General features: G+C 35.1%; 1 protein-coding gene across 1 annotated transcript in view; it reads left to right on the forward strand.

Moving 5' to 3' along the window:
• Window positions 1–597: 597 nt before the first annotated feature.
• Fsip2 (fibrous sheath-interacting protein 2) overlaps window positions 598–26,533 on the forward strand; it is a 65,304-nt gene continuing 39,368 nt past the window's right edge. The window contains exons 1-14 of the mRNA NM_001370266.1: window positions 598–764; window positions 1,034–1,159; window positions 3,820–3,981; window positions 5,163–5,252; window positions 6,353–6,492; window positions 7,845–7,986; window positions 8,608–8,718; window positions 11,899–12,022; window positions 15,595–15,681; window positions 18,688–18,803; window positions 19,662–19,698; window positions 20,244–20,347; window positions 22,378–22,441; window positions 24,736–24,793. Coding sequence (NP_001357195.1) covers window positions 666–764; window positions 1,034–1,159; window positions 3,820–3,981; window positions 5,163–5,252; window positions 6,353–6,492; window positions 7,845–7,986; window positions 8,608–8,718; window positions 11,899–12,022; window positions 15,595–15,681; window positions 18,688–18,803; window positions 19,662–19,698; window positions 20,244–20,347; window positions 22,378–22,441; window positions 24,736–24,793 — 1,460 coding nt within the window. The 5' untranslated portion in view covers window positions 598–665. The remainder of the gene's footprint in view (window positions 765–1,033; window positions 1,160–3,819; window positions 3,982–5,162; window positions 5,253–6,352; window positions 6,493–7,844; window positions 7,987–8,607; window positions 8,719–11,898; window positions 12,023–15,594; window positions 15,682–18,687; window positions 18,804–19,661; window positions 19,699–20,243; window positions 20,348–22,377; window positions 22,442–24,735; window positions 24,794–26,533) is intronic.

The raw sequence follows: 26,533 nt of genomic DNA on the forward strand, positions 1-26,533 counted from the left end.
TGCTCAGAGATGAACACCATATTTTATAGTTATGTTCCACTCTGCTCAGTCATGGCTGACTCAAAGCTGAGAACTTTACAAAATTGGGTTGGATAGTTATCAACTGGGAGAAGTAGGGTAAAATAGAGGATACAGAAAGAGCAGGAGAGATACTAAAGGAAAGGGGAAGAGTAGAAGAGGGAGGAGACAGAAAGGACCAGGATTCTTTATGGGATGTGGACCTGACATGGGTATGAGGTGGTACAATGTATTCATTGGAGAATATGGATGAATAGACAGGCCTCTGGCCCTAGCTGTGCGTGGAAGCACTGTAGATTGTTTTGGTGAAGGAAATATTAACTCTCTCGTCTCTCTTATCTCATCCCTTTACCGAGCAAAAATTTTTTGGTGGTGATGGGGTGGGGTGAGGTGGGGTTGGGTGGGTTGGATAGTCTGAGGGAGGAGGGTTTCCAAGAGAACCAGATTTTCGATTGAGGTCGTCATAGTCCGAGTCTCTTGGCCGAATTTCCCAATCTGAGGCACTCTATCTCCTACGCGGCCTCCACTGTTCTACGTGGAATGTAAAGCTCGTGGGGCCGCAGGGGGCTGGCACCGGTCATTCGGACCTGAGGGACCACGGCGAAGGAAGCCAGGAAGCATCAAGGGAGGATTTGAGCCCAGGCGGCATGGAGCTGTACCTCAGTGCCTGCTCCAAGACTGCCAATGTGGCCGCCAACAAGGCAGCCTCCAGCACCGTGGCTGAGGACAGTCAGCAATGTGTGGATGTGAGTGGAGTGGCCTCGGGATGGTGTGGATGTCCTGGCCTCAGGCTCCAGTAGCCATTTTGGGCCTGGGAGCAGTAACCGTTCACCAGCTCTTGAATTGCTGTAGCAGGGAGCCTGAGGCTGGCTGGAGAGAGGGGCTTTGAAAGGGTGTGCCCCTTGAGACTTTACCCGTTGATTCTTGGGTTTGTATCCTTGTTGTGTGAGGATTTGGGTCGAAGTAATAGACTATTACGAAAATAAAAGACAAATTCTCTGATTATATTTGACAGGGCAGACACAAAACCCCAATTCCAGGGGTAGGAGCTGCTCAGCTCCTAGATCTTCCTCTTGGGGTCAAGCTGCCCATGATCCCAGGAACCGATACTGTATATTTTACTACGAATATCAGTGAAAAGGTAAGGCAGCTTCATACGATTATGTTAAATGTCTTATATTTCTATACTCTGCTCTCCTTGAGGTTGGAGAATAGAGCAGCGTACATTATGAGAATGTGTACTAAGAGACATCTTACCACAGGTACTGTTTAGATAATATATAAAGTAATCCCATTGAATATGGTTTTATAGAATCATGATCAAAAGGATTTAGATCTTTGGCCCTGTTTTAATTTATGCTACAGAGAAACATATTAATATTTAATTATAAGTCCCTTTTATGACTATGTATTAAGTTTTTTTTCGTAGAAACATTTGATTCAAAGGCTATTACTATTAGCTATTAATTATGGTATTAGATTTCTAACCAATTTCTAACTAGGACTAATCTCTCTATGACTGACTTTTTGTTGGTTTTGTTTTCTTTGAGCCAACTGCTATCTCATGTAATATGTTTTTTTTTTAATAGATTTGAAGTAATTTTTCATCCTTGTTGTTATAATTCTTGTAAATGAGAAAAGCCCCTGTTTCTATGAGGATAAAGTCCCGGATCATCTTAGCCCTCTTTCTCTACTACAGCTTCCGAATGAGCTAGCTCTTCCAGGCCATATTCTTGATGGTGAGGGAACAAAGAACCACTATTTTTTCCAATTTCTCTTTTCTCCTCGTCCTCGTCCTCGTCCTCGTCTTCCTCCTCCTCCTCCTCCTCCTCCTCCTCCTCTTCCTCCTCCTTCTTCTTCTTCCTCATTTGTTAATCTGAGTCATTCCAGATGATCACTTGTGAACTACATTACAGTTATCAATTTAGAATTCACATTTCTTTAGGTTGAATGTCTATACTCACCATGTATATAGTAGATTGTATGGTGCTGCTTACATCCGTTAAAATGCTTAGTTTACATCCCATCTTTAGCCTCCTTAGTGATTCTGAAGAAGGCTTAATATATTTTCGTTGAGTGGTTACTTCAATTATTATTGAGAAACATGTTTGTCCATATCTAAAAAGAATTAACAGCCAAATGTCACCATCTAAGAGAGACAAAAGATTCTTTTGTTTTATTATTTCCCTCAGGATACAATGTTTACTTCTTATATAGTCCAAATTTCACTGAATTAGAACTAGAGCTATAGGATTTTGGGGCGGATGCTCTCTGAGAAGCTTTGATAGTCATTCAGCCTAACTTTCTTATTAGGCCCTTTGAAAGGTATTAAAGTTGTGGCATTTGGAGTTCAGGGATGGAGGGGCACAACTTCACAGAGGCAAAGGGGAAGGGAAACAGGATGATGACCTCTGGGAAGGGGGACTAGGATGGGGCAACATTTGGAATGGAAATAAATAAAATAATTAATTTAAAAAAGAACTCAGGGACTTAACAAGGTGTGTTTTATTCAAGGGAAGAGCTACTTTGCCATTTTGCTTCCTGGGGCTTCCCCTTAAAAGCACTTCTGGCTTCTAGTTCATTTTAGAGCCCTACTCCAACCAACTCTCTAATATTCATGATGTGAACTGAGCTTGGCTATAGCTTTAGAGGTACCACACTGGTACTTCCGGGACCTTCTGGGTTGGTGCACGATATTATGTGGTAACATGAATTGAATTAGATGCCTAAAACAGGATGCATATTCTCTGCTTTTTCAGCTTTCCCCTCCACCTCCAACATCCTCCCCCTTTTGCAGTCTTGGTATTACATTAGTAAATTTTAAAATACAAAGACGACGTTAGCACATTTCACACAGACTTACCTACCTTCCCTTTCTTCTTCAGAAGCCCTTGTATAAGCTATTATCATTCTCCGTTTGAAAAAAAAATATTGACTGAGAACTCACACCACAACTTACTCTGATAATAATTTAATTGATAAATGAGATTAAATAACTTAGGTTATTTCCTTCATACTACAAGAATAGTAATTCATGAACATTAAATGACTGCCTTTCCATTCTTTTATAGGGTTATGTTTCTTATGGTATTTATATGGTAATATTTATATTTATTTGGCAAAATTAGATTTATACAATAGTATTTACTATATGAGGCTGTGTTTGGTATTAATATATAGGATGAAAACCCATTTTGTTTAAATGTGCCTTAAAACTAGTATTTCAATATGTTGAATAATATGACTTTCTACATGACTATTACCTCAAAGTGCATTTGGCTTGTTAAAGTCCCTCAGTCACTATGATTCTTTATCCTTAGTCGTTAACACCTGGGTTCTACTTCTACTGTTATATGCATTATTTCCACTTAAGTATAGTGAAAGATTTGTCTACTACTTCCCTTCACTTTAAGATTACTGAAACAATAATTGCTATTATCGTTTTTTCTTCCGAGTATAGTGTTTCAATTTAGGGAGGAAAATAAAGAACAGAATCCTGGCATTGGCTTCATTTCTTACAACAAATTATACACTATTCCCTTCTTTCTCTTCTTCTCTTGTCTCATGGCCAGAGGCTGATGCATCAGGGAAAGAACTGATTTAGAGGAGCCAACTGTTTAAATCACTTCACGTGGGCAGGGGAAGAGGGAAGCCTGCTTGAGTAAATCCTCCTGTTGCTTGCTTATTCCCAGTTCAAATTTAAATTGCATGTTTGAGTTTTCTAGTCATGTCAACAGGTTAATTAAAAGTGAAAATACATTAATTTATAATTGTAATATTTTAATATCTGCTTTTATGCAGCTTTTTCGACCTTCCTATGGTTTTAACCTGAGTGATCCTTACTGTCGACTTTTGGAAACCCAATATAAAAGTCTCCATGATCCACATTTAAGAACATACTATAAGCGCAAAGATATTCTGAGGAGGCTAAAGAAAGGTGGCTATATCACCAGCAATAATAAAGTAAGTTGAAGGTTGCTTGCTTCATTTTTTAAATCAATGAGATCTTACACTATTTTGTTTGCTTTCTTACCCTAATGAAAGCCAGTCGCTTAATGCAAAAACACAGCTCTCACCTCAACAGGAATAGGAAATAATTCCTTCTGGAGCCAAAAAAATAATGAGTGACCATAGCTCAGAAGCACAGCTATAGGTTACCCTCAAATTCCATGATATAATATAGAAATAACTTCATAAAGTTTTTGTAATAACCAGAGAAATCATAAATCACGAGACTTTTGAATACATTGTTGGAAACATCAGAAAAGTCATTATATCCAAAAAAAGAAATCTCAGCTCTAAGCCCTGGATGCTATCTGCGTAGCATTCTTAGCGTTTTGATGAGTAGAAAATTGGGTTTTGTTAATACATTTAAAAGGGGGGGGGGTTATCTGTTAGTGACAATAGGTAAGTGCCGATACAGATAAGCAGGGCTACAGTTAGTCATGATTGGGTTCTGGATCTGCAATATTCCAAGGTCTCCACACCACTGAAGCTCTAGTCAGTAGGCCAGCCTTCACAGCTTTTTTCCAGGTACTATCTTTCAGCAGTGTCATCACTAACTCTGTTATAAGCAGATTCTTCTTGTTCAGTTGTATAGAATACTCAGGGTTCAGACAATGAAAGCTTCCACTTCTAATAAATCCAGTCACCATGTTCTGTTTAATATAAAAAAATTACTGACAAGTATTTTGAAGAGGCAAAGGTATAGTAATGTTCCTCACTGAATCATGGTTCTTTTTCTGTCTGTAATGGTACTGTTATTTTGTTTGTGATTTATATTTTTAAAGACTTGAAATAGGAATGTAGGAAATGCAGTTGTTAGCATCCTGTGAGATTATTCTTATTGCATCTGAACATTATATTTACAACCATAATCCAAGTATAATTAATTGAAATTATTGTTTTAGTAATTATAATTACTTTTGAATAATAAATCTCTTATTATAATCCAGTAATCAAGTTTTATTTTCATGCAGTGATTTCTTTCTTACAAATGTGGAGATACCGCCAATGAAATTTACTCTTTGCACCCAAATATCATTAAACTGTCATTGCTCTATTTGTCCTCTAATAAACAATTGTTATGACTATTCAGTCTTCATATATGTAAAGCATTTATAATATTTTGGTTTTGATTTTAGATTGTATGTAGCTTGAGGGAGCTGAATAAATACCGGCAGTACCTTACAAGTCTAAAGTTAGACTTTGAAAGAAACTATTTAAGAGAACAGGTAAGTTATAAATTTACAATTAGTTTAAATAGAATCTAACATTGTATTCACATGTGCAATATTTTCTTATATTTCAAAGTTTAATTGCTCATTAAGTAATATTGTATGTGAAACTTGGCAAGCAGAAATAAGCAATATTTGGAACTTGCAACATTTGTCCAATAAAAGAAAAGGGGTCAGATAATATTATAATACTAATATTTAATATTATATTTTATATTTAGCTGTTAATTTACTAAGTAATTCAGTGAACTCAAAGCTCAGTAAGTTGAATAAGTTACTGAGGAGCTGGCAGTAGAAGCTGTCTATGGTACTAAAAGATTTAAATCTGAAACCAAAGCAGTTTTAGAAACAGGTAATTTGTTTGGTCACAGCTATAATATCCTACATAATAGTTAAAACCGTTATTGTGATTGTGACTGTGCGATTGTATCTATATACAAATACCCATATTCATTCACAAAATTTCATAAAAGTGAAGAATTCTTAGATTAAACCATGAGTTTCTTTCGGGCTTGAATCAAAGCTGTGTCTAGAATACACCTCTCTTCTGCCTCTCTCCACCCTTCTTCCCTCCTCTTCTCATTTTCTCCCCCCTTCCCCTGTGTTTGTTTTCTGCCTGTGGAACATATATAAATGGATTCAAGTTTTCCTTAAGAGTTAAGAGACATCAGAATGAAGCAAGTGTGTGCTCACAAATTTATATTACAAAGTAGGAATGTTAAAGAAAATGAGAATGGATCAGATCTGCATGCATTTGAAGCTGTAGACTCTGAAAAACTGGAGCAGAAGAACAAAGAGTTCAAACCAGTCTGAGCTACAGATTGTGGGGCATGTGTCATTTAAAATACATATATAGGTAATAAATAGTAAAATAAACAGAGACATAAAATTTAGTATTGGTGAACCAGAAAAGTATTTGCCTTATATTTGCAGAAAGACAAATTCTTATTTTAGTTCAGCTGTGTAAAAGATTCAAATAGAATTAAATGCTTTTAAACAATTTATCATTTATAAAATATGGGAATTTTAATGATGTCATTTCTGGGAAATGTAAAACCATACATTACTGACTTTTTTTTTTTTTTTGAAAAACATAGCAATTGATATCAAAACAGCTACATAAACTGCAAGAAACCAGCCAACTTCCTCACTGTTCTGATGTCACACGATTCCAAAACTGGTTGTTACAGGACAACACTCATTCTATTAAGGACCAAGAACGTTTGTTAAGGCACAGGTGAGACTGAAGTGTGTGTGTGTGTATGCATGTGTGTATGTGTGTGTGTATACCTGATATAAATTGTACCGAAAAGCATTGTAAGCAGACCTTTTATTTTTAAGTAGCATTGTTTTGTTTGTTTTCCACAGGAAAAGAATGTTTATTTCTTATTATTATCATTTTATTGGTTATTTTATTTATTTACAGGTCAAATGGTATTCCCCATCCTGGTTTCTCCTCCACAAAACCCTGTCCCATCCTCCCTCTGCCCTGCCTCAACGAGGGTGCTCCCCACCCACTTACCCACTCCTCCCTCACTGTCCTAGCATTCCCTTACACTGGGGCATCGAGCCTCCACAGGACCAAAGGCCTTCCCTCCCATTGATGCACTGTAAGCAGAACTAATTTTTTTTAAGTAGTAAATAATGTTTAATGGTCATCAATGGAGAGAGAAAGGAAGGGAAATCAGAGAGGTATGGGAATTAGAAGTCCTGGACATAAAAGCTTTGAGTGGAAGCTTCTTCCAGGAGAGTTGAGTTTTCTGGGAACCCAAGAGACATAAAGTCATAGCTGGCAAAAACTCCAGATCCTAGAGCCTTTCACTAGGAGAAATTCTTTTAGTAAAAAGAGAAAAGCAACTTTTTTTATAATTGCTCTTCAGAGATTGACAGCATTAAGTGGGAAGAAATAAGTCCAAGTCAAAAACAGGAGTTTTAATATATCTAAAGAGACCATAAACTAAATAGCTGGATTTACTCAGTATTTCCCATTCATAATCACTAATTAGCATTCCATTTATGTATCTGAAATATCCCAATTCATGAATCTGAAAGCATAATGATGTTCCACCCTTTTTCTTTTACCGAATGGGAGCTTTTATGTTATCTGACTTTTTTTTGCTGTGTAGTTTTGTTTCACAGAAGTAGCATAAGATACACTGCTGTCACTGCCTGAGACCATCAGTGAGAGTTTCGTGTTGCTACCAAGAGCCTAATGCTCCCTCTGTACCTTCAGTGAATGTGTTTCAAGCCTCGCTTGCTTTTTCTGTCACGTTTGCAAGCCCAGATTCCTAAACCCACTGAGTTATTGTTGCTTATAGAGCAAAAGAGTGAATCAGTTTGCTCCACACCCCACTCTTTCCTTGACCAACATAACAGACGCATACTAAAAAAGAGTAATAAATGAGCCTAGCGTTATGAGTCCATCTAATCTGGAGAGCAATGAATGGAACTGATAAAACAACAACGAAATTAGGAAAACCCTATAACATGTCTGTGGTTCAAACTATGACAAGCAAGGCATGGCTGCATTTGGAGTATGGGGATAAAGCTCCACAAATCACCTACAGTCCTGTGTTCATCCTCACTCAGATATTTGGATATGATAAGTAAAGAATTGGAACAACTTGAGCGCACAGCAGAGGAACAACGCTTACTCCGCATTGACAGAGACGAAAGACGACAGCGGGAATACACAAGAAAAAAACTTACTCTTCGTAGAAAAATTGAAGAGGTAAGAGGGGAAAAAAAATGCTGTGAGGTAAAAGAAAAAAAATGTGTGCAGTTTCCCCAATGGCAAACAATTTTAAATGTATTATGTTGTTTGGAAACATTCCAGTTTTAAGCTTTCATACCCCTATAACGCACAAGTCACACTGTAAAATGTAGAGGCAGATACCACAAATAACATAATAAACCAGTTGTTTATTTATTTTAAAGATCACTGTACAAGGAACTATTTCTTCAAATTATCCTTAGTAAAAAATAATCATAGCTTATTTTATTTTTTAATAAAAATTATTCATTTGTGTGCACACGTGGCACAATGCAGTGGAGAAGTCCAGACAGCTGTGTGAATCAGCTCTTTCCTCCTACTTTGAGAGTTCTGGGAATTGAACTCAGGTTTACAGGTGGGTCAGCATGACCTCACTCCCAAAGCCCCTCCACCCACAGCCCCTTATCTACTTTCTCAACACAAATGCGACAGGAAAAGCCCGTTCAGAAAGCACTGGATGATTTCCATGTGTCTGCTGGGCCCTGGACCTGTCACTTTTTTTCTTGGTGGCGGGCAAAGTTCACCTGCCCTGAAAGCAGAATGTACATACCCCAAGCTGAGTAATCCCCTGGTCCTTAGGAATGGAAGACAAAGGAGATGATGCTTCTTACAAAGATTGGAGAAGATGTTAAGAGAGAACAGAAGATAGAAGAGCAAAGGAGGAAAAGCCGAGAAGAGAGTGACAGAAAGGTAGGGTGAGCTTTAAGTTCTTCCCTAGAATTTTTAAAGAGAGAAGTTAGTGTTGTAAAGTAAATATTTGTGTGACCAATTATTATATTACTATATGTGATATCTACACAATATATAATTATTATATGTAATATATTACTATATATTAAAGATAATATAAAACTAAATGTTAAAAAAAAGAAAAGAAAAAAAAAACCTAGAAACTTGGGTAATGCTATGTGGCCCATTCTGTTCATAAACTGGCTCCAAGAGACCCAGTGACCTTTCTATGCGTTGGTAGAGTCACTTTGCCCAGGTAGGAACACTTTCACGTGTTGTGTCTAATGCATTTTTACGATGTAAAAAGCACTGCTCCCTGATCTGATGTAACCTCTTTCAGATTTATTTTCAAAATAAAATAACATCTCTAGTTCTTATAAAAATCTTGCTCTTATAAATATGTTCTTTTAGAGAACTAGAAATTTTAGTTAAAACCCTTTTTGCTTCCTTCATGTTTTAAAAGTTTTACTCTTTTTCAGTTTAATAGTATGTTGGTCCTTTGATTTAGAATGTAAAGCAGGATAAGGAAAAATGACAGACTATAGAACCCTTTTACCAGCTTACTAATTATTAAATACACAAAGACAAACACAAAATAATTGTTCTTATGAATATTCATTTACCCCAGAAACTAAGCACATTCTTTTATCTCATTTTGAAAAGAGTTATTTTTAGTTTAGGTTTATAAGCAGCATGAATGTATTCACACTATATGCATGAATGAGCCTACAGAGGTCAGAAGAGTGGCACAGATGCCCTGGGACTTGGGTTACATGACGCTGTATACCACCACATTGGTGCTGGAAACTGAACCAAGGCTCTTTGCAGGTGCTCTTAAACCATTAGCTTTGTCTCCTGTTTTTACTTTTACGTATTTTATACTATTTTTTAGGCTGATTCTTTAATTAATAAGACACAGTAAATGATTCTTATATTAATAAATGTAGATATAAAAATCTAAATTTGGGGTAATTTACTCTTGATAAACGTACATGTAAAATTTACAGTTTAGTTTGTATTGCAGTATATCATTTTATTTAAACTTCATAAAATAATGGAAATTGAAGTATCTGCTTCATTTTCCTATGAAATATCATAAACTGAAGTTTATACTTCCTTTTACATTCAGCTTCTCACATGTACATATTAGACTTGTTTGAGATTCACTGGTCGTGTGAGTAATTAGGCTTGTCTTACTCAGTGTAATCTGCACATCACCTTATGTTCAATGTTCCAACATCCTTTTAAACACCTATAGATAGAGCACACACATATATACATAGAAATAGTTTATTACAGTAGGTTTTCTATGGATCTTAAATAAAAACAAACCAAAAAACCCCAATACCTTTACTACAGTAAACTATGAAATCTGTGTGTGTCTTATACTTTATTAGGTTTAAAAATTCTATTATTACTACCAAAAGTTTTATCAAGAAGGAATGTTGGTGGGTTGCGAAATAATTTCTTTTGTTTTGGGTCTTTGTCTAGATGTGGTATCAGTGCAGTACTGTTTCATTCCGTTGGTTTGTAATGCTGTTTGGGTTTCTCCTCAACCTCTGAATTCAACGGATTGTTTTAGATGGCTGTTTTCAGATATTTCTGTTATATCTCATATTAGTTACTTTTCTCCCTGTGACCAAATATCTGAAAAGAAGTAATTTACAGGAGGGAGAGTTTATTGAAGCTTTCTGTTGGAGAAAATACAGTCTATTGTCTTAGGTAAAGGAGATTGGAAGATCATAACAGCTGGACACCTTGCATTCACTGTGGAAACAAAGAGAAAGGAATGCTTGTGGTCATCTCATCTTTCCCTTTTTTAAATTCAGTCTGAGGTTTTATCCCCTGGGATAGTACTGCCTACATTTAGGGTATATCTTCTCTTTAGTTAAACTCTTCTTGGGAAAACAAAAAAAAAACAAAAAACAAAACCTCATAGACCCATCATGTGGTATATGTATGCATGGTGATTTCAAATCCCAGCAAGTTTTCAATGAAGATTAACTGCACACACACACACACACACACACACACACACACACATTGTTTCCTCTTTCCAGGACACTAACTACATTGAACTGTCTTGGAAAGTCTGAGTCTTTCCCCTCCCAGTGTGTCCTTTAGGGTACTTTGTATTACTGAATTCTTGCAGCTGTCCTCTATAGTATCAGATCTATTATCTATGCTTCCTCTACATTCCTCTTCTCACATACTCAATTATGTAAATATTTGTTTCTCTTCAATATCATTATTATATTTTGCAAGTACAATACAGAATGCAACTATGCTGAGTATATTGATATTCTTGGCTTGGATTCTAACTTCTTTGTCATTTCTAAGTTAATTGTAACTGAGTGGTTTATTTTTATAGGTCACATGGCCCTAATTCTTACAGGCCTAGCACTCTTCAACTTGATGCCATTTATTGACTTAGTGTATTCAGTTATTTTACATCTTTGGAAATAGTTTGTTTTGTCAGGTTTTTTGTTTGTTTGTTTGTTTGTTTGTTAGTTTTTAATGATCTATTAGGTCAGGCTAGTGTTACTTTTTATCTGAACTTGTTATTGCCTATTATTGAAGCAAGACCCATTTTTTGTACTCTAGAGTATATGGCTATCAATACATCCATACTGTATCTTGTGAAATGCATGTAATTTTCATCTTTGTGGAAATGCGAACTCTTCAAACTTACCTCTTAGGATGGTCCTTTATGTTATCTTGAGTACTACTTTATGTGTACTGATTTCTTCTCTTAGTGAATGATCAATAGAAGTTTCAAGACTGCATATTTGTCTCTCTTCTGTCATGCCCATGGTCAGTAGTATCCCAGAGATTCACAAATAAAAGTGACATTTCAAAGAATGTAATGATTATACCAAAGTATTCAGGCAGGTGCCTTTCACCTAAGTATTTCATCAGAAATAAAAATTGGCTCCATATTATACTTTCTACATTTTATACTCTTTAAATTGTAAGTAACAATAGACTCCTTACTGCTCTTAAGTTTTATTCTACTTAAATTTACAAGTCACAAGATAAGAATAATTATGTATTTCTACTATACTACAAGGTTTAAACATTTGTATTGCATTTGTGAATACCAACCTAATTCTAATCACTGTGCTTTCTTTCATATTTTAGAAACAAGCAATGCTAGAGAAAAAAATGGCTTATCATTTACAAAAGATGCAGGACACTGGCTTAAAAGATGACATAGGAAGAAATGGATTTGACTATAGAGGACAGAATGGAACTACGTTTGAATGTGAGACTATTATGCCACTAAGTAGGAAGCATTGATCTCTGTACCATGAAATATCTTATATACATACAACTGCTACACACTTCGTATGAAATGCTAAACTTTCCATATTGGAAAGATCACATATTCACCTGCATACACACACACCCCAAAACTAAAAAAAATATTAACTGCTTTAATAGACAAATTTGATTGCCCTATGGTTTGATACCAAATTCCCTATACTTAAGATAATGCTTAAGATATTTTACTTCCAATACATTAAAATCAATGTGTAAAATAATTGTCCTTATACATCAACATGGTGCTTTTATATGTTGTCAACTAGTAAGAATAGAAAGAACCTGGGAAAATAAGAAAATATAGAGCAAGGGGAAAGTAGTAGAGAAAAGAAGGAAGAAAAAAGATAGAAAAGAATGGGAAAAGGTGTAAAAAAATAACAGAGCATGACTTGGCTGTGCCAGAACCGCACCAGCTGCATTTTGTGTAACATCATGTAATCCCAGCAAAACTCCCTATATTAGTTATCACATCAGTATTTTTAACAAATTTCTAGGGGTGCATACTATTGAGAATGAGCAGGGCCATCATCTGTCTTGTCCCTCATCATCCCACTTTTAGGTGAAACCAACTTTTTATCACCCGGTTATCATTACCTGGTCTTAGCTGGACTCTGAATTTTATCTTTGCCCAGCCCATCTTATGCAGCTATTTGATTCTGATAATTTCTTCTGCTAACTCTAAACTGTTATCTGTTAAATTCAGTTTAAGGTATATAAGCAAGCACTCATTATTATATGAAGTCCAGCCCAAATGTAAACTTCTAAATTTTATTGTGCACTATATGCCTGGATATGACAGCTGTCCTCTACTGGTGAGAAGCTACAGGCTCTGGAGCTAGGCTCCTACTGTATAACTGTCCTTTATAATTTTCAATATCTTTCTTAATTCTTTACTGGTTGTTTTATTTATTTACATTTCAAATGTTATCCCATTTCTCAGTTTCCCCTCCGCAAAACCCCTATCTCATCGCCACTGCCCCTCCCCCTGCTTCTATGAGGGAGATTACCTGCCTACCCACTCACTCCTTCCCCACTGCCCTGGCATTCCCCTATGCTTGGGCATTGAGCTTCCACAGGACCAAGCCCCTCCCATCCCACTGATGTCCAACAAGGCCATTCTCTGCTACATATGCAGCTGGAGCCATGGGTCGCTCCATGTGTACTTTTCAAGACCTTTAAATGGTTTTGGCAAGTTATTTAGCCTTTCACAGATACTTTCACCATCTATAACTGAACACAGAACACTAAAAAACTTCTACGAAGATGAAGACCTTCCTTCATTGGAGCACGTAGTCAAGCCTCGTAGTTCTATCAAATAGGAGTAAGGACCATTACTAAACAGATTATATTTCCTTTTTCTTTTCTTTTTTTTTTTTGTCTTTCTGTGTCTGTCTTCTCAGCCCACAATCACCTACTCTCTGTTTCTTCCTATTCCTTCACACACAGTTTATATTAAATCACATATTTCTTTTTTTTCCATTTTTTATTAGGTATTTAGCTCATTTATATTTCCAATGCTATACCAAAAGTCCCCCATACCCACCCACCCCCAACCCCCTTTTTGGCCCTGGCGTTCCCCTGTACTGGGGCATATAAAGTTTGCGTGTCCAATGGGCCTCTCTTTCCAGTGATGGCCGACTAGGCCATCTTTTGATACATATGCAGCTAGAGTCAAGAGCTCCGGGGTACTGGTTAGTTCATAATGTTGTTCCGCCTATAGGGTTGCAGATCCCTTTAGCTCCTTGGGTACTTTCTCTAGCTCCTCCATTGGGAGCCCTGTGATCCATCCATTAGCTGACTGTGAGCATCCACTTCTGTGTTTGCTAGGCCCCGGCATAGTCTCACAAGAGACAGCTACATCTGGGTCCTTTCGATAAAATCTTGCTAGTGTATACAATGGTGTCAGCATTTGGATGTTGATTATGGGGTGGATCCCTGGATATGGAAGTCTCTACATGGACCATCCTTTCATCTCAGCTCCAAACTTTGTCTCTGTAACTCCTTCCAAGGGTGTTTTATTCCCACTTCTCAGGAGGGGCATAGTGTCCACACTTCAGTCTTCATTTTTCTTGAGTTTCATGTGTTTAGGAAATTGTATCTTATATCTTGGGTATCCTAGGTTTTGGGCTAATATCCACTTATCAGTGAGTACATATTGTGTGAGTTCCTTTGTGAATGTGTTACCTCACTCAGGATGATGCCCTCCAGGTCCATCCATTTGCCTAGGAATTTCATAAATTCATTCTTTTTAATAGCTGAGTAGTACTCCATTGTGTAGATGTACCACATTTTCTGTATCCATTCCTCTGTTGAGGGGCATCTGGGTTCTTTCCAGCTTCTGGCTATTATAAATAAGGCTGCTATGAACATAGTGGAGCATGTGTCCTTCTTACCAGTTGGGGCATCTTCTGGATATATGCCCAAATTGCATGTTCCCTCTTTAAGACTCTTTGAAGTTTGAAAATCCTATATGGCTACAGATTTATTACAATTTTAATCAAGGCTAAACTTCTATTTTTGCATGTCATAAAATTTTGAGGGAAATATATATACTAAATACACTTCCCAGATAAATTAACTCAATCTATTTACTTCTTTGAAGGAGTTCGACAGCCTCTTTTCAGATTTCAAATCACTTTACCAGTTTGGCAATCCCAATATCTTTTTCCTCATGCAATAGAAGATTGTGAGCTGTCAATGTTTTCATTCTTTTAATCATTTCATGTGTACATTTCTGTAATTTCTGTACATATCTCTGTATTTATATATATATGCACTGTGTGTACATGCCTGATATCTCTGGAGGTGGGAAAAGGGCAACATACCTGGAACTGGTTGGTTGTGAACCATGTGAGTCCTGGGAAGCAAAATCAGGTATTCTACAAAAGGAACAAGTGCTCCTAACTTCTGAGCCATCTGTTTATCCTGTGAAGTAGCAGTCTTAAACATTGCTGCATCAAGTCACCCTTAGAAAACAGTACATTAATATTTACACAATACTGATGTGATAAGGAACAGAATCAATTTCATAACAGTGCTATAATTGTATAAAACTGCAATAATATCCTCCTCTACCAAGTAAAAATCTTCTAGAGAAACTTGTGTACACACACACACACACACACACACACACACACACACACACACATGCTTTTGCTCATCTCTAAACAAATCCAAGAATATCATAGTCATTTAGGATAGTGAGCCTTCATCCATGTCACTATGTTGGTGTGTATTTCTACAGAAAGCAACCTACATGTTCCAGTAGACTATAAAGAAGATTTCCTTCTTTCCAAAATATAAAATATTAGTCTCCTCAACTCTGCTCCTTAAGTTATAGGTATATTATAGAAATAATTATCTCCTTACATTTGACATTACTTTTCTTCTCCTATCTGTTCTACAAATCCCACATATAGAGTAGCAGGCACTTACTTCTTGAGCATGAAATGATAGTTGATCTTGGGCAATTTCACTGTCACTACTATTAATATGTCTTATTACATTTTTAAGCTTCCTCAAAGAAGAGAAAGAAGCAGTTTGATGATATAAAAATAGTTTATCCTGATGGTGACCAGAAAGCATATAGAGGAACATCAGGTAACTGAATATTTTAATAAGCACCAAATATTTAGAGTAGTGATTTGGGGGAAGACTGCGTTGTGGGTGACCTTCAGTTGAATGTAGATGAAACTTGGGTGCATTATCATGAATGACTGAGTTTCGAACTGCATGCCATGGACTGTTTTCAGAATAGATGACTAATTTGGTGTTTCAACTGGTCATCCGACTATTCCTTAAGAACAGTTATAAGCAGGATTTATTAGTACTAATTGTAGACACAGACTGACAGATGGTAAAATATTTTAAATTCTCAGAATTATTTTAGAAAACTCAAAAATATTCCAGAAGCTAAACACATTTATTATAAGTGACTGTGAACATTTGTTAAATTATCATTTTCTATATTTCTTACGCTGTGTCGCTTTAGGTTCTCAATTTAAGCTCACCAGATTATACTGTGAACCCTCAAACAAGTACTCTAGTAACAAACTATAAAAATGAAAAAAAAATTTAAATATATTTCTTTCAATAATAACTCAAAGTTACAGTTAATGTAAAAACTTAGAATAACTGATATTTACTGATAAAATCCTGAAGAAAACCATTTCCAATTTTTCTTCCCTGTGTGTAATCTTGTTTTTTTTTTTGTTTTGTTTTGTTTACAAAATCCAGAAACAAGAAGGCAATGCTGCCTAATCTTCATCTGTCTGATCTACCACAGGGCTTATGAGTTAGAGATGATCCCTCTCTATGATCCCTTGAATGAGGATGCCCCTGCTAGGCTCCTGTTTTTTTTCAATATGCACTTTAAAATGATAAGTAACATTTTTAGTAAGTGGGACAAAAATGCCATTATCATACCATACATACTAATAATTCATAATTCCATATCAGTAAATAATTAAGCATTCATAAATTTTTCAGTAGTATTAAATGTCATAAAAACCTTTCAATTTAGTTTGAATCTACATTGATTGAAATAATAAACAGATTGTTATACCTTTTCCTCCCCTCTTTGAATAAACTCCAATTAATTTTTTGCTTTGATTTGTTTTTGCCTTATTTGTATGTTAATTATGAAATATTACATTTCATTATGATTTTTATTACAAATGTAATATCATATGAACAGACTCAAGAACAAAAATCCATGATTGTCCAATAGGTAAATATATGATTTTTGACAGAAATCCCTCATCCCTTCATGGAAAAAGTTTTGAAGAAACTAGAAATGCAAAGAACCTGTCTCAACATACAAAAGACTGTGTGTGAAAAATCTATATCTAAAAGTATACTAAATTCAAAGCTTTCCCACTAAAATAAATAACAGAATATGACTGTCTACATTCTAAAGCCCTTTATACATAGAGTGTTTGAAATCTTACCCAAAGCAATAAGAAAAGATAAGGAAATTAAAAGGATATAAATGGTAAGGAAAAAAGCAACATCATAATTCTTTGTAGTCATGTGACCTTATGTATAAGAAGACAATAAGGCTATAAAAACAAACTATTGAACCTTTGAATATTTTGGAGACTATAGAAGGATGCACAGTCACCATACTTTCTCCAGAATACTAATATTCTCCTAATATTAGCATAAAATATGCTGAGAGAGAATACAAGGAAACAATCCCATTCATAATAGCTTTAAAATATCCACAAGTAAACATAATCAAGAAAATAAAAGAACTCTACAGGGAAAACTTTAAAATACTGAAGAAATTGAAAATTCAAGAATATTGAAAGTTCTCTTAAGTTGTGGATCAGCATAATTAATATTGTGGAAATTGATATACTTTCAAACACAATCTACAAGTTTAATGTAATGCTTATCTCAATTCTTATGAAATTCTTGAGATAGATAAAATATTCTCCAAATTCAAATGAAAGCGCAAGAGACCCTGAATATTCAAAACAATCCTGAGCCTTAGAAACTTAAGACAGAACAGTAACAAATTAACGCAGGATGTTTACAAAAAGAAAAGATGTATAAAGTAATGGAATAAATTCAAACTTTCAAAGCACCCTCCCTATACTGCTACACTATCAGATAGACATTTAGTTTTTGACAACTATGCCACAAAATAAACAAAAACAAAAGAAAAGAAAAAACAAACCCTATTCCCAAATGATTAAACCCCAATCAAAAATACCAAAAAACAAAAACAAAAACAAACAAACAAATAAACAAAAATATCTTCAGCAAATGAATTTGGGAAGGCTCAATATGTACAAGTATAGACTAGATGTCAAATTCTTACAAAAAAGTTAATTTCAACATCAAATAATATAAAACAATCTGAAACTTAGGTGAAAAATAGGAAAAAGGTTTAAAGAAATATGCATAGACAAGAACTTAACAATAATTAATAAAGGTGAAGGTACGAAATTTAAAGCCCTCACTCTCAGTAATGTTTCTAGGCAATAGAATGAAGTACCAAATAGAGTAAAATCTTTTCTAACTAGACACTTAATTTTGCATTAGTATCTGAAATACACACACACACACACACACATACACGTTTATGTACCAAAATCCACAGAAGCTAAATTCAGAAAACGCTGAAACTGAGACAGCTGAGATGTCCATGAACTGATGATAAAATAAAAAGTGCCATGTAAACAAATAAAAAAGGAAAAAATAATTAGATAGATAGATAGATAGATAGATAGATAGATAGATAGATAGATAGATCACGTTATTCCCCCAAAACAAAGACAAGGGAAACGTCCACACATTATATGAATGAATTCATGTATAATTTCTGAAAGTGCGAACAATTATTCTTAAGAGTTACAAACAGATCAATACCATTGGGACTAGAAAGATGGATTGGTTACAACCATGCAGGAGAGTACTTATATGAATAATTCCAATACTCAATTGTTTGAATGATGCTTTCAGTTGTACCTCTTTCGGAGGTTTTGTTACTCATGACTCACGAATATTTTAAATTTAGTGATTAGTTTAAGAAAATAAAATTTGTTTCACTTAACAAAATGCTCAAATACAAAACATTTCTTTCTCCTTTACTCCTAGGACAAGTATCAGCCACAGTTAATCAGTCTCAGAGTAGTTCAAAGGATGTTACAAAAGTGTCGGCATCCTCAGTTACTTATCCAGCAGAAGTACAGAACAGCAGTTCAGAACAAAAGGTAAACTGTTTCAAAAGTATATTATTTCATCTGCTTAAATTTTATTTCCTTGTGTTCTCTTTTACTAACTTGGTATTGATGAATTACGGTGGATGAGTTCTTGCAAAGAAAAATGATTTCTCTCTGGGGAAAAAAAAGAGTCAATTTAGCTTTATTACTAATGTAGTATGACATTAGCAGAAACCTGTCCAAAGCCCATTATTAATTCTGATGATGGTGTTGCTATTTACTGGTAGTATATGCAATCAAAGCTCAGGTTGTTGACAGAACACTGGGAAGAGCCAAAACATGGGTTAGATAAGAAAATTGGGTCCATAGGCATGCAAAGGTGATTAAGATATTCACTCATCTTGAGGACACATCTTCTAGTGAGGCATAGACATATGAATGTTACGCTAATCTGGAGTGACTAATTTTTACTCTGGTTCTGGTTCTAAGGAGTATTTTAGATAAACATTATATAGAGCTTCATAGAGTCTGAGTTGGAAGAATTTTAATTTTCTGCATCCAATTGAATGACTTTAAACTTTAATATATTTAAATATAAATATATATATATCAGTATTATATATAAATATTCACACATACACACACATACAGACTGTGGCTTTAAATAAAGTATAATGTAGAAGAGCAGTAAGTAAATTGAGCTCCGTTCTGAACTAAATTTAACATAGTGAAAAGTATCCTGGGAAACTAATGATATGTACCGTGTCTGGTATACTTTTTAAATCACAGATGTAGGGCATAGGGGTAGGAAAGCACCTGGATTCATTTGGCTGTCTCACAGAGGACAGACTCTCTTCCAAAAGTATTGTTACTTATGTATATTTTTCTCTTTAATATTTTGCCATATAGAGAAGTGAAGTAACGAAAAGATTAAGTGATGAAAGAGGTAAGAACAGTACTGATGATTCGGGTATTAAGTACATAGCTACTCCATTATATACTTTTGAAAGCTGTTTTGACTAATTTTGAAAGGTTTGCTTATTTTTCTTTATTATTAGAGAATCCTTCCTCCATCTACTTCTTTTTAATTCCCAAAACAGCTTTTTATGACTTTCATGCTTTTTGCCTAAAATCAGCTTAAAATACAGCTTTGTTAATTCCTTTGAACAAGCTGTAAGTTGTCATTGCAGACTACATACAATTAAAAAGGTCCATTTTGCCAATAAGCCCTATTACTTCAGGAGACTAAGATAAGGATTTCAGATTTTATTTTGGAAGCAATTGGGAAACTGATATTTTGGGGGAGTAAACATACAAAAAAGATTTGTTATTTTTAAAGCAGCTTCCTTAACATAAATAGATTGCTAATGGTGATTTTTTCAAGGCAGTGAAGGAGCTTACTGGGCAGAATGGTAGAGCAAGCCTTCAAGTTATGATTCACCTTTGACGCTACAGTGATTTCATACTTAAAGCTATCTCTTATCTCTCTAGATCCTGGAACTACATCAGCTAGAGAGTCAATTATTTCAACACAACTATCACCCACAAGGAATGCTAAACTTTCACAGATATCTTTGGACCATCAAAAAGAAGAGGTATGTATTATTTTATTCACTCTAAATTCAGCCAGAAGAAAGGAGATATCTTATGGTCATTTTAATATATGAAAATGCTATCCTTTAACATTATGATATAGCCTCATCCTATTAAATTTATCACACCATAATAAAAATGCAATAACTCAGGTTCAGTGTACCTAAACATAATCTGCAAGGCTTAATATTTATTTTGTATATTGAGCCCTCAAATTAATCAGCTGAGCTCTTGGTGTTCTGATAATAATGCTGATTTAGCATTTTTCTACAGTAATCAGGTATCTGCTAATGGAAAGTTGTCAGTAGTGATCGATCAGTATAGCCATTACGTATAAAAATACTATTTATAAATAGCATGGTATCTTAGGATTGAAATCAATACCATTAGCACCGATATTAGCATGATATTAACTGATTCACTATGCTGAGGAGTTTACATTTTTATTAATTTTCAGTATACTAACAAGTTAATAGATTCTCTTCAAACGAACTCTTCATATTAAGTAGAAAATAACATTGCATGGGACTTAGAATGTATAACTATTGACATAAAATAATGGATAAGTATTGACACAAAATAATGCAGAATATATAAAATGTATTATGATTACCATGATGTTATGCCTGTGATACAATTTATTAAAAATAAACATTTATTAACTGTATTTTTGCATACTTTTGCTATGTCACTAGCTCTGTTATATATGCTAACAATCACGAAATTTTTAACTTCTGGAATAGTCAGGTTATTTACCATATTTTAAAGCTTCTAAACTTAAAGAAATGATGAAACCCTGTTAAAATGATCCTTAAAAACATTGCCGCACTTGCCGGGCGGTGGTGGTGCAAGCCTTTAATCCCAGCACTTGGGAGGCAGAGACAGGCGGATTTCTGAGTTCGAGGCCAGCCTGGTCTACAAAGTGAGTTCCAGGACAGCCAAGACTATACAGAGAAACCCTGTCTCGGAAAAAACAAAAACAAAACAAAAACAAAAACAACAACAACAAAAAAAAACATTGCAGCACACATCTTTGTTTTATACATTTCAAACATTACAAGGAACAAGAGACAGAAAGGCATGTATCAATTTTGTTCATAGGATTGGGAATGAAAATTGGCATGATAATATACTGTGTAGGTTGATTATCGCAATATTCCAGACTCCACAATGAAAACACTACTGTACTATATCCAGATAACGCTTCCGTAAGGTACAAGGAAATAATCCCAGCGTATGAAAATAGTGTATGTAAACTGTATTATTGACCTCTCTGATTACTGCATATTCTATTCACTCTCCATGTTAACACCAAAGTGTTAGTAGATGTTCACAGATACCAAATTTATTGCAAGAAGTTTAATTGTTCTCCAGGATACTATGGAAAGTTTAATATTATCAGAAATTTTTCTCATTGCCTGCAATTCTATTTCAAATATTGAAAAAGGAAGACACCTATTGTCGTGATTTTTTGCAAGCAGATTTAGTGCCCAGGAAAGAATAGAAACTTAGTCATTTGTGGAGGGTGCATACCCTCTCTTTTTTCAGTAATATTGAACAGCTTTTTTTTTTTTCAATAATATTATGCACTACCTCTAATTACATCATTTAGCTTCTTTCCATTCTTTATATATTTAATTTGGGTTACCATCAAATGTTCTATTTGATGAAAGAGGTACCATAACAGGGACATAGAACCTTTCTTCTAACCATCCAAATTTTAGCTTTCACTCCAGATGACAATTCCAATCACGTAAAAATTCATTAGGTTGTATACTATTACTGTATTATACATGCATACAAATATAGGCTGAGCATCAAGGTTGGAAAATCATCAGATATGTGAATGGTATTGTAGATATTTTTATCAACATTTATTTTAATTGTGTAAATAATAACAAAAATACAAAACATGAATATTTCTTATATATGGAGATTTGTGAGAAAGTTAACAGTACATTTTTGAAATGTAAGCATACAAATAGGAGTTGATGGTAAAAATGTGGAGGAATCTCTCTTGTTGTTTATGCAGAAGGAGATGAAAAGTACTTGGAATGGAGGACTAAGCAAGAAGTCAAGCTATGCTGGTGAACCAGGTAAACATCAGCAATGAGCTATGCTGCTAGTAAAACAATCTTTCACTTGTTTCACTTATTATGCTCATTCCCAAATCTTTGCCAACCAATGTATCAAGACAATGATTTCTGCAAGGTCTTGTACAAAGTCCTGAATGTAGAAGGTAAAATAAGCCAGAAAATGCTTTTACTCTGTCATGGAGGAAATCATCTTGACAAACACAAACCATATGACTGATTCTTCACCTCACAGTTACAGTTGTGTGTGTACATGTTTGCATATGTGCCTGGTTAGAACATTGAAGATCATCTCTCCCTAACACGTATACAGCAAAGGACTGTTAACAATAGTCACAGCACATATTAGATCTGTAATATTTATTAATTTTACAAATAAAAAACTGTGACTGATATCTCTCCACATCCTTTCTCTCCCATTCCAGTATATATTTTGGTTATGGGTTTAACAATCCATATTTCACATGTAAGGGAGAACACAGGACAGTTTCCAGTCTACACTTTTGACTAATTTCACTAAATATAATGGCCTTCAAATTTGTGAGTACAGTTTATAATGGCCTGTTCCTTTTCCCTTATATTTTTCCTAAGAATGTTATTAAATTTTTTGTTGTCCTGTCTTTACCCTAAGATCCACTTAAACCAAAGTGTCTATAACAGTATATTTTGCATTTGCAAACCCACATAGTTAGGAGCTGTACACTGTGTATGTCAATACTGGATGCATGTGTCCTATTATCGCAACTATTTACAAAATATAGTGCTACTATTAATCTTTTAGTAATTTGTAAATTATCTGGAGAATAATATGTGCAGAAGACATAGTTAGGTTATGTGCAAATTCTATGCTATTTTATAGGAGACCCTCAGATCCATGACTTGATCCTCAGAGGCCCCTCAAACAAAACTCTTAATGAGAATAATGGTTAACTCTATATACCTATGTTCTTCATCCACTTACCAGCAATAGATATTTCTCAATCTGAGTACATTTTTGTTCCTCTAACAAAATACCCATCTTGAAATAGGACCTGGTGTCTAAATTTTCCACATCTTGGGCTTGAGGAATTAGCTCAGTAATCCTTACTGCCCATAAACCAAAGTGATGGTCTATGATGATTATTGTTCTTGAACACTCTTTTATGTTTCTTATATGTGTATTGGGATAGATGTGCATGTATGAAGATGTGTACATTTACATATATGCAGATACACATGCATGTGAGAGTATGTGCTCATATGTATATAAATCCACATTTGTATGTAGGTCTCATGTGAAAGCCAAAGGAACTACTTTTGCTTATCATACCTTGGGCAACATATATGTTTTCCTTTTTAATCAGAGATTTTTCAGTGGCCTGGAAGGCAAAAAATAGGCTAAGAAGTCTCTCCAGAAAGTTTTGGGGATCCATCTTAGTTTGTCTCCCTAGTAAAAAGTTGATAAACACATGCCACCATGCATGACTTTTCTCTGTGCATTGTTAAACTCAGTTTCTTCTCCAAAACCAAATATATACAAACACACACACTGAAAACTATAGAACTTAATAGTAAATATGTGACTATAAGAATCCACTGAGCTTTCAGTTTTTAGTATTTATTTTATTTTTAAAAATTCTCTCTGTGTGTGTGTATGTGTATGTATGTCTGTGTGCATGTGCACACATGCACGTGCCTGAAGAATATAAAGGTTGGTATCAGATGATCTAGAGAAGGAATTACACACCTTTGTAAGCTGCTTCACATGGCTTCTGGCAGCTGAACTCAGGCTCTCTAGAAGAGCAACATGTGCACTATCTAATGATTTACCTCCCCAGCTCCTATAAAGTATTTAATATGAGCATTGTAGAGTATTTTGGAAATGCCAAGGAAGGATATGTATTTGTTCAGTTAAGTTTCATGGAACAACTTCAGAGGTTTTAAACAAGACTCAGCAAAATCTTGTGATATGAGAAGTATAAATACAATTTCTCAAAAGGAAATGGCCACAGCAATAGTCTAATGACATCAAGAGACCATTACAGTGGTATATGAATTGTTATTAATAACATTATTAATATTAATTGTTATATTTGTTGTATTCTATATCTATAGGCCATAGAATGCATACAAAGACTAGGCATTACAGGGGTAAATAGGAGTTGAGGTTTTACTATACATTAAGGACTTTAGAAGTGTTCTTAAAAGCAAGTAAACTAGTCAGTTACAAATGACAACAGGGATTTGAAAATAGTATTGGTATTTTAAACGTTACTGAGGATAAATATAAATTACAGTTTTCTTTTCCTGATGCTTAGGATCACCGACAGATGCTCCACCCCAGGGTATCTTTTCTTTTCCTGTAAACTCAAATACGTAAGTATCTTAATTATAGTGTAGAATTATGAATTCATATTTTAATAATTGCTTAAGTACATGACTACATGAAAGCTTCTCCCTTTGCAGTCTTACTTAGACCTAGTGAAACGTTCTTGTTGAGAACTTTCAGAACTGAGCTCAAATTGTAGACCAAGTGAATGCTGTCCTGCCCTCTATCCAGCACTTTGCTCTCTGTACCCAATATCTTTGTCTCTTCTCTCCAGATGGCTTCACATCATTTCAGAGAACTTCTTTGTATTTCTCTTTGAAATATTTACCTATGAATTTTGAGGTTATAGGCTTCTAAAGGTTGCTAAAATAGTATTTTATTAATATTTTTCACCATATCATTTCAATGATTTGATCATCTTTCTCCTTTTTAAAAATATTTGCAGTGCTATCTAGAACAATACCAGAGTGCAACTTGAATTTTTTAGAGAATATATGCTTAGTATCAAAACCTTTCATTTATCAAACAAATAGTGAACAGCTATTTTAGCATTTTTTTCAACTTGTGAAGAAGCCAATGTTTTAGACCCATTGTCATATTTTAAAAAATATTTACATGAGGGTGATAAGTATGTATGTGTGCGTGGTCAGACAGAAGTTAACATCACTGGTTGTCTCTGCTTTGCTATTTTATTTTTATGAGGCAGACTAACTCTCTGAACATGACCCAATTTTATGCACTCAGGATCTAAATCCAAGTCTTATGCATAGCAAGCTATGTATACACAGGACTCTCTTCCTAGCAACCCAGCGCTAAACTCTTCAAAAGAAACCAACACATCAAATGAAGTTCATATAAAACTGCATTGTTTGCAAACCTATACTTCTATATAAATGGATGGATAAAAGAAAAAAATCTTTGGTGCCAAATGAATGTCATATTCAGACTATGCTTTGTTGTTTAAGACTTTCAGTGAGATCAATAATTGTCAATATGTATAATTTAGTGAATGCTCATAGAATACAAAGCACTGTACTATAGCCAGAATGAATGACTTTCATCCAAATGGGATAAAATGAGAAGGAAAGATGCCTATCATGTGCAGATGATGATCACTTGTATGGAACATTACAAAGCCTTTTACATTGTTTGCCCTGACTGCTCATCACACATACTGATTTTTTAACTATGTATCATGAAAGACTTTATCATGGAAATGCCATGTTTTTTCCATTGTCAAGTACCTTTCCCCTCATCAAATAGTTCATTTATTTGGCTCTCAGCCAACCACTGGACTGAGTACAAGGTCCCCAATGGAGGAGCTAGAGAAAGGACAGAAGGAACTGAAGAAGCTTGCAGCCCCATAGGAGGAACAACAATGTGAACCAACAGTACCCCCAGAGCTCCCAGGGACTAAACCACCAAACAAAGAGTACACATGGAGGGACCCATGGCTCCAGTTACATATGTAGCAGAGGATGGCCTTGTCAGCCATCAATGGGAGGAGAAGCCCTTGGTCCTGTGAAGGCTCTATGCCCTAGTGTAGGGGAATGCCAGGACAGGGAAGTATGAGTGGGTGGGTTGGTAAGCAGGGAGAGGGAGAATGGGATAGGGAGTTTTGAGAGGGGAAACCAGGAAAGAAGATAATATTTGAAGTGCAAATAAAGAAAATATCTGGCGAGGATGTGGAGAAAGAGGAACGCTCCTCCATTGTTGGTAGAATTGCAAGCTTATACAACCACTCTGGAAATCAGTCTTGCGGTTCCTCAGAAAATTAAGATGTTCCA

The sequence above is a fragment of the Mus musculus genome, chromosome 2 (genome assembly GCF_000001635.26).
Source record: "Mus musculus strain C57BL/6J chromosome 2, GRCm38.p6 C57BL/6J".
NCBI classification, from domain to species: Eukaryota; Metazoa; Chordata; class Mammalia; order Rodentia; family Muridae; genus Mus; species Mus musculus.